The 8,471-nt window shown below is 39.9% G+C and overlaps 1 protein-coding gene across 3 annotated transcripts; it reads right to left on the bottom strand.

The window, feature by feature from the left end:
- osgn1 (oxidative stress induced growth inhibitor 1) lies at positions 1–7,742 on the bottom strand. 3 transcript variants are annotated; one of them, XM_079841351.1, is made up of 7 exons: positions 7,498–7,674; positions 5,542–5,609; positions 5,244–5,323; positions 4,459–4,595; positions 4,051–4,242; positions 2,408–2,499; positions 1–2,204 (listed from the first exon to the last, which is right to left on the bottom strand). In XM_079841351.1, the coding sequence occupies exons 3-7, from the start codon at positions 5,287–5,289 to the stop codon at positions 1,139–1,141; spliced, it is 1,533 nt and encodes a 510-aa protein (XP_079697477.1). In that variant the 5' UTR covers positions 5,290–5,323; positions 5,542–5,609; positions 7,498–7,674; the 3' UTR covers positions 1–1,138. The 3 variants fall into 3 exon arrangements, with proteins under 3 accessions (XP_079697477.1, XP_079697476.1, XP_079697475.1); XM_079841350.1 differs by lacking the exon at positions 5,244–5,323 and having other exon boundaries at positions 7,498–7,742; XM_079841349.1 differs by lacking the exons at positions 5,542–5,609; positions 7,498–7,674 and having other exon boundaries at positions 5,244–5,462.
- Between the last annotated feature and the right edge of the window lie 729 nt (positions 7,743–8,471).

Genomic DNA, 8,471 nt, shown 5'->3' with positions numbered 1-8,471 from the left:
GCGTTGTCAGACTCCATTTATTTATATGTGTGTATGTTTGTTTGACTGCAATAATCAATATACATAAACTATACATCATTTTTGTTTGTACTTTTTTTTTTCCTTTCCAAAAAAAAGTACAACCCATTTTTACAAACATGTTTAATCAGAGCTGCCAGGGATCATAACTTATAGGCAAGAAATACAGTAGAATGAGTTAAGAGAAAACAAATGTTGCAATATTCAGTGTAGTATTGCTTTCTTAAAAAGGAACTAGATATGCATTTTACAGATCAAAAAAAAAAAAAAAAGTACAGTTACTTTATTCATTACATCAAAGGGTCCTCGAGGCCATGTATCAGTCTCACAGGCAAAGTTACATTTGGCCCATGTCAGTTAACACAGTCATAAATAAGCTTATATAGGATGCATCATTCATTCAAATAATGTCATGAAGGATCATTATGTCTGATGCAATGTTGCTGGCTTCCGTCACTGTGTGCAAAGGCCCTCTCGTGGTCAGTTTTGTAAGTGCAGCCTGACCTCACTGAGGTTTGGCTTTCCGGTTAGCAACAGCAGCATGAAACAAGAGCTTCTTAAACTTTCAAGAGCCCAAATTCTAGAAGGGCAAGTCAGGTACAGGTGTATGCTTTACTTGGGAAGGCAATGCATGGAAGATAAAAATGTGAAAATGTCATCTTTCAGATTTTTTTAGGTCCACTAAGATTTCTACATTCATCAAAGAAGACGATAACAGCGTCAGTACCAGCATCGATACAACTGCAGAATTTGCTTGGCAAAGATATTTTCGGGTTTTCCTTACATGAAGGAAATATTCGATTCGAAAACACGGCAATTACAAACATTAATTTGGCACAACAGGACATAAATGCCGTGAGAACACGAGTAGTGTTTCCAATGAGCAGCCATGCAAAAATGAATCCCTGAAGTTAAAGTGTCCGTAGACTCAGATTAATGTGTAGGCCTGGTGAGTTAGCCATTAACTACACGAATCTGTGTCAGTGCATTGGCAGTCTGCATGCAAGCACTTGCTCTGGGACTGTTCAACGGAGCACTTTGTGTGGCATTTCTGAGAGATTTTGGAAGTACCAGATAGCTATACATAAAAAAAAAATCTCTTTTTTAAGTCTATGTCTTTTCATGCTTCCAAGGTGCAGTTGGTCAATTGAATATTCAATGAGCTGGTTTTACCATTTTCTGTCGCACTTTGTCGTTTTCTACTTTGCTTACGGGCAATGTCACATGCAATAGCCAAAGCTCCGCCTTTCAGGAACCGCACAAAGTTCTCCCCCACCAGCGGACCCATGGCATACATCCCTGAATCCTTCACGCTCTCATACGTGTATGGATCCACGTCTAACGGGTTCCGCCGACAGCTGATTGGCTCTTCTGAGTCCAACCCCAGTGGGCGACCATGTTCTGGGAGGAACGACAGGTTGGGATGGGCACCAATCAAAACGAGTGCCATTGAGACTTGTAGCACAGTCTGTAGCCCTCCCTCGTCCTCTAGCACACACTTGCCATCCGGTCTGAAGGCAACCACACGGTGTTTTGGGTAACTGAGGTAACCAGGGTAACTGTTATATGGGTTGGTGCTCTCAGCAGGTGGCTGGTTGGACAGATTAACCACCATCTCACCAACTTTGTGTTGCTGTTGGCTCATCATTTGGTGCACTTTGTGGTACTCAGGGTAGAGGAGTTTGGGCAGTTGGTTGAAGATAAGCGCCGGATCGTTCACAGGCCGCCTAATGGCATGATATACAGGTATGTTCAAGTGGTGAGCCGCGAGAACAGCGTCTGCCGCCGTCAAGCCAGCGCCAACCACAAGAACAGGCTCTGAGGCACGGTCCAAACGGCCTGAGGAAATGGCGGCCTCCAGCTCCCAGAAGCTGTGGCACACGAAGGAAAGGTTTTCGCCTTCCACGCCGAGACGGGCTGGGATGTCGTGGGTTCCTGTGGCGAGCACCACGTTCTCTGCGTATACGGAGAAAGGGACTTCAATGACTTCCTTTCCTTCACCATCATTTGCTCTTCTCTGGAGGCCTTGGATCTTCCAAACGGAGCGGTCAGATTCCAGGGAAACCCGAGAGACTGAGGTCACGGTGGTGCCGCAAGCGAAGCTCCTCTCCAAGCCCATTTTAGTCACATAGTGCTGGTAGTAGGACGCGATCTCAGCTGGCGTGGCCCGGTCATTACGTAAATTTCTACATGGACAAAACACACAAATGTTAGATGATCGGTTTCATCATTTTGGTCACTTCTTACGTCATTAAATATAGTATGCGTATGATGCCTCATTTATTCACAAAAAAGCTCCACTTGCAAAAATAATGACTGTGGTTGACCTAGATTATGTCGAGTAGCTTAAACAAACATCTTAGGTTACATAAATGTTTCATTTTCGTACTTTCGTTTATCTCTCATCCAGTCCTTCAGCTTCAAACCAGGAAGTTCCATCCAGTTAGCGAGGCTGAGAGTCAACATCGAGCCCTCCATTGCCTGCAGGGATAAGAAGAATAATGAACATCAACTTCATAAGAAGCAGGCAAAGGCAAGAATAACAACATCTGATCAAACTGGTTCAAAAACTCAATAGAAAACAGTGTTAAAGTTGCTTTCAGACATGCACACTTTAGATCACATGGGTGCTTTTCCCACAGGGCTGTACTTCTGTATTAGAGTGAACCTCATGAAACCTCTCGAACATATTTAAGTCATTTCACTGTGTTTTTTTTTGTAGTTTCTATTATGCTCAATGGTGATTCTGTTTAGATGAATTGGCAATACAGACATTAACTATAATACAGTCGAATATATAATAAACACTAATATAATGTATATGTAATCAGCATATGTTAAAGGCAGTGCAACAAATACAACACCAGGGCTACAGGCTGCGACTAAATGGTCGCATTTTGCAACCTTTTTTCCTGCTGTTGCACTGGTGACTGTCTGATATGAGCTGCCATTTCTGTTATAAATGAGAAACATCAGAATGAAAGTGGAACGTAATCACGCTACTCGTTTGAGTGATGTGCTGCGCGGACCGTTTATAGCTCGGAGCAATATTAGACAGCGCAGTGCGAGCTCATACACGGGCTGATCTAGATCACAGGACACCGTTACGACACAGCGCTGGAGATCCAGTGAGAAAGCGCTTGAATTCACCACAGAATTAATAACATCGCTACTGCGAGATCAAGTGGGAAGCGTTTGGTGTAGAATTCTCTGTTATAAACCACAGATATCAGATCAAACAGAGCTGACATGGAGACCAGGAGAAACACTCAGGGGGTTCAGTCCACAAATAAACATTCAGCATGGATTTAATGTAGTATATTGTGGAAGAAATAATCAAATATTTTTTTTCTTTTTGTACATTATTCATCCCAGTTGAGATGGTGGTACAACCTTTTGAGAGTGAAACACTATTTTTTCAAGTGTTTCACACTTTTCCCTGCACTTCAAAGCTCTAAATATTATCCAATTTTAATATTTTTTTAGTTTGATGATTTGTAAAACTAAAAGTTGAAAGGTGTATGCCACTTTATGGCAAAAAAGCACTTTTTTTTTATTTTAAAGACATGAAATTACCAGTATAACCAGTAGGTGGTGGCATAGGAGCACTTATTAAAAAAAAAGGTTTTTGCACATTACTGTTGTTAATAAAAGTAAAAAAAAAATCTGCATATCAATTCAAGCTCAGCGCTTCACTGTTAAATTTCCAATAAACAAACATGTACTATTATTAGTAACTGCACTTATTAACAAAACAATAGTAATTTTATGATTAAATTATCTTTGATAAATTTTCCTCCAGTGCTGGTGCCACTGTTCGCAAATGTTAGTCTGGAGCCCTGAACACATAATATACAACAAATATTATCTTTATGTTAAATATAATTTCATTTTTATTTAGATTTTGTAGTGAAACATGACCAGGACATGCATCTGTGACATATAAAAAAATAAAATAAAAAAAAAGATAGTTTCCTGAAAAAGTGAACAATATAACCACTGAGGCTTAGACTTTTAGGAGTGGTTACTTACATGCCAGGCCCCTCCAGGTGGTCCCTTTCCCAGTACAAGGTGGGGAGTGGCCCTTTCTGGCTCATGTCGCCATATCAGCGGGGAAGCGCAATCCACCCCAAAGTCGCCATCTGGAAGGAGGAGGGCATCGAAGAGCACAGCCACAGGGTTTGAGGAGCGGCCCTCCACACCCTCACACAGGTACTCCAGATCCTACATGCACATATTAAGACAAAACTGTTTTTTCGTATATGAACAGAAGAATGTGTGCAAGCTCTTAGATTTCACAAATATAGTCATTAATGAACTTCACTAATCCTGGGAACAGCCTTTATAGACTTTTGGTGAAAACCCAAGACATTTAAATCACCACTTGTTATGTAAAGAGGTGTGGTAAATGTGTGTTGAGGGATTAAGTGTGTGAATTACCTGGTCAAGCAAAGACAGATGAGCGTTCTCCGTCAGTTTGTTATGCAAAATTGGGTTGGGATGGAAACCATTGGGGGAAAAGTAAGGTGTGTATCCCGACAGCAAATAAGAGAGACAAATCCCTGATGGCCCATTACCTGTTAAAAACAAAGTCATGCATATGAATACTGAATGCTCTACAGTATTTTCCAAAGAACTCTTCATATCTCAGATGATTTTTGATGTGCAAATTAAGATGTTCAGACTGCACATCTCTCTGAAATTGGGCATTAGAGGGATAGTTCACCCGAAAATGAGAATTCGGTCATCAGCTACTCAACCTGTATGAAATTCCTGAACACAAAAGATGATATTTTGAAGAATATGGAAGTCAATGGGACCCATCAACTATTCGGTTACCGACATTATTCAAAATATCTTCTTATGTGTTTAGCAGGAGGAATAAATTCATACAGGTTTGGAACAACTTCAGGGCGAGTAAATGATAGAATTGTCATTTGTGTGTGAACTATCCCTTTAAGCTGGTGGTAAAGTTATTAGAAACGTCCATGTAAGTGGGTATGTGAATGGCTGGTAAGAATTATTTATTATGACATATTTTTTTCCCACTTTACACCGGTCATCAGCACATCCATTTTTTCGCATTTACACGTGGTAAATGTTTTAAACTGAAAGCACTTTGCAATTATCGGTAGCTGTAAGAATGATGAAAGTAACCAAATTTGTGAATATACAAAAATCCAAGGAGTGGTGGATGTGCAGAACATTGTAATCAACAGGCGTACCAATTATGCAGAGCTTTCTGCAGAGTTCTGCATGCCCAGATTCCATTTGAGCCTGTCCATTAGTTAATTTTGGACCTTGGCTGCAATACAACATTTCAAATTGTTCACAGAAGTACAGTCTAGATTATACAAAGATGAAAATGAGAGAGAGAGAGAAAGAATCGTACAAGAATAGGCATGCATAAAGAGTTGTGATTGCTCATGGAAGAGGCCGTGTCAATGATGGGTCACATGAACTCACAAAACACACCTAAAGCTTAAAAAAACAACAGATATATAGTCTAATGTTGACTCTTACCAACAATGACAACAGGCAGGATATCCTCAGAAAATGCGTCTTTGTTGCACAGCTCCATAGTGGCTCTCCTGTCACATGCAAATAGAGAACAAATGGTGAGTTGCCAGCTATCAACATAACCATAAAACCCCCTCCCAAGATACACAATACCAGGTCACTACATCCCCTCCCCTACCATGATGGTCATGCCCAATAATAATAGTGACTAATACTTTCCCCTTCTATATAATCTGCATTAAAGTACGCTTCAGCCAATACTTATGAAACAACTTAAGTGTTTTACATAACAGAAGTTCGGTGTAACCATGACTGTGCAGATTTTTTAATGTGTTTTTTTAAAAGGACAGTGCCTCTCTAAACCGGTTCGCGCCACGGTCACAATTGCTGAGTCATTCTGAATAGTCATAGTGACACCTTATTTAGCCACTTTACTTTTCTCAAATACACGCTCTGGTTTTATTTGACATACATATATGGGTAGTTGACAAATAAGCAGATAAAAAAAACAAAGTAAAACACCACATTTGAAGAAAAAAAATTAAAAACCCTATTGTTATGTAGGGTCTGAAAACCCTACATAAAAAAAAAAAAAACGAACTTTGTCAATTCTTTCACTGTTTTTTGAACATTTTTAATGAAATGTGTCCTATGGTGTGACAGAAAGAATTAAGAATATAAGGGTTGTCGCACCAAAGGACAACAAATCTTAACGCTTCCAAAAAAGTTAAATATTTTAACAATTCGGAGACAAAGTCATCGGCTTCACAGTAACATGACCTTGAATGGGGTCCTTCAACAAATTAATCTTGTCAGTGGAATTGCCCGACTTAAAATCAGGATATGGTGTCACACCGGAGGACATGGTTTTCAGTGACAAATGTATCAGGCTTGAGACACTTTTGAGATTTGGCTCAAATAGTTAAAATATCTAAGCAGTTTTTATATCAAGGTCCATGCAAGATAAATACATGTTTAACCATTTACTCCAATCGAAATTATGACAATACTAATTATTATATTCATTTTGATCTTGAGTGACAGTGAATATGCCATGTCAGGTCAACAACCCATGCACAGAACTGCAGTTTAGAGATTGAATGGAGTCCAGGGGGGCGTGTGTGTCTAATATCGTACGCGTGAGACGTTTTCTGTGTTCTGGACGGTTCTGGACGGTTTATGAGGCTACTGTTAAAAATCATGTGTATGTCCAACTCATAAAAAAAGGTAAATGTGCACAAGTCATTCAAGTTCAACGCTTCGAAAGTGTAAGAACGTAGATTCAAAGTGTGGCAACGCATGAATTAGAGAAAAATGCTCATTTTATCTCACAGAATTTAAGACACTAGTAAGAGCCATTTCCCACAACTAAACAAAAATCGCTATTTAAAAGTAGGACACCGTGACAGCGAGGCGCGTGCACAAGTCCATTCAAGGAACTAACGTTAAATCGTACGCGTTCACAAGTACCCCCCAATTTAAATACTTTTATTTACGGGTGTACTGTTGCTTTAAATCTTCCGCTCATACTTTATGATTTTCTGTATTCAACGGTCCACAGAACTTTCCAGACTAGAACGACGTTCGTTTCCAAGCGACGGCTTCAGCGTTTCTCGAGCCTCTCCGGTCTCCATCCCAGCCGGTAGGATGCGCGAATAGCCTGAACAGAAACCCGAGACTGCAGGTCAACTGTACGGAAGATTACACGAAAGCCGGTAACCGTCTGTAACCCAGATGCTCGTGCGCGTCTATACGCGTGCACTGCGTCCAGACATGCCCACGATACAATGTCCATATCCGACGGACACATTACGACGCGACACCAAATTAAGGAAACAAGAACATAGATCAGCTATGATCTAGGAGATGAGATGGTCCAAATATGCTGCAATTGATGGTTGGTAGCGCTTTGTAATGTGACATTGGCGTGATGATGGCTTGAATGTAAAAAACACCTACCTTTAATGCAAATATCCGAGGTCCAAATAAGTCACGCTTCACTTGAGACAGCGACGTCTTCAATGTACAAGCTGCAAAAATATTTTAACCCCAAATATAGCTTCCTCCCGGCTGTAAAGAGATATGCCGCACACACCCCACGACACTCGACTCGTGCGCTAACGGGTTTTATAATTCTTCTTCATAGCCCATCCCATACGAACCAATCATCGCAAGTGGTAAGATGTGACGCTTGTGATTGGTGCAGTGCGGGGTGACATATGAGCGTCTTGTGGCTTGTAGTTTTCCACTGACTGACAATGATCTCATCCCTGATTGGCCAGAATCCTGCTGTCACTCCTCAGCAGCCAATAGGAACACGCAGCGGCTTGTACAGTTTCGCTACCATTTCACTTTCCTCAAAGAAAATGATTACCCCTTTTTGGCCCCCTGAACAATTGTTAGCCTTTCTTTTGTAATAAAAACGTTAATTATTTACGGAATATTCTCTATTCACACGATTCAATATCTAAACGTGTATTTATTACAGAATTGAAAATTGCTTCATGACTGACAGCAATAAGAAATTATTAAATCGATCATTATCCTGTTAATGGCTGGGTAATATGGTTAGGCTAACTTACTTGTTCAGGTGACTCAGCTATTTTATATTACTTTCAACCCCTTTATTTTTAAGAAATTGTGGTTTTAAGCAAACTTTAGTTTGAATACGTTTGTATAAGTCATTTGTTAGCATTAGATTTCATGCATTAAAAGTAAACAATCACTTTTTACAGCTTAAGTAGTGTAATTATATAAGTATACTATTCATTGATAAACTTTAAATGTTAAAATTGTTTGCTTCATGACTGACAGCAATAAGAAATTATTAAATCGATCATTATCCTGTTTATGGCTGGGTAATATGGTTAGGCTACTTGTTCAGGTGACTCAGCTACTTTATATTACTTTCAACCCCTTTTATTTTAATATTA

Source organism: Gobio gobio (assembly GCF_949357685.1).
Source record: "Gobio gobio genome assembly, chromosome: 17".
In the NCBI taxonomy this organism is placed as follows: Eukaryota; Metazoa; Chordata; class Actinopteri; order Cypriniformes; family Gobionidae; genus Gobio; species Gobio gobio.
The sequence above is the reverse complement of the archived record's forward strand: the minus strand, read 5'-3'. Positions and strand labels throughout refer to the sequence as shown.

Coding starts and splice junctions, on each gene's coding strand:
- osgn1 (XM_079841349.1), bottom strand. CDS start 5,337: ATGTTGTATTGCAGCCAAGGTCCAAAATTAACTAATGGACAGGCTCAA. Junction 4,243..4,458: donor ATCTGTCTTTGCTTGACCAG/GTAATTCACACA, acceptor ATGTGCATGTAG/GATCTGGAGTACCTGTGTGA. Junction 2,205..2,407: donor TGGATGAGAGATAAACGAAA/GTACGAAAATGA, acceptor TTGTCCATGTAG/AAATTTACGTAATGACCGGG.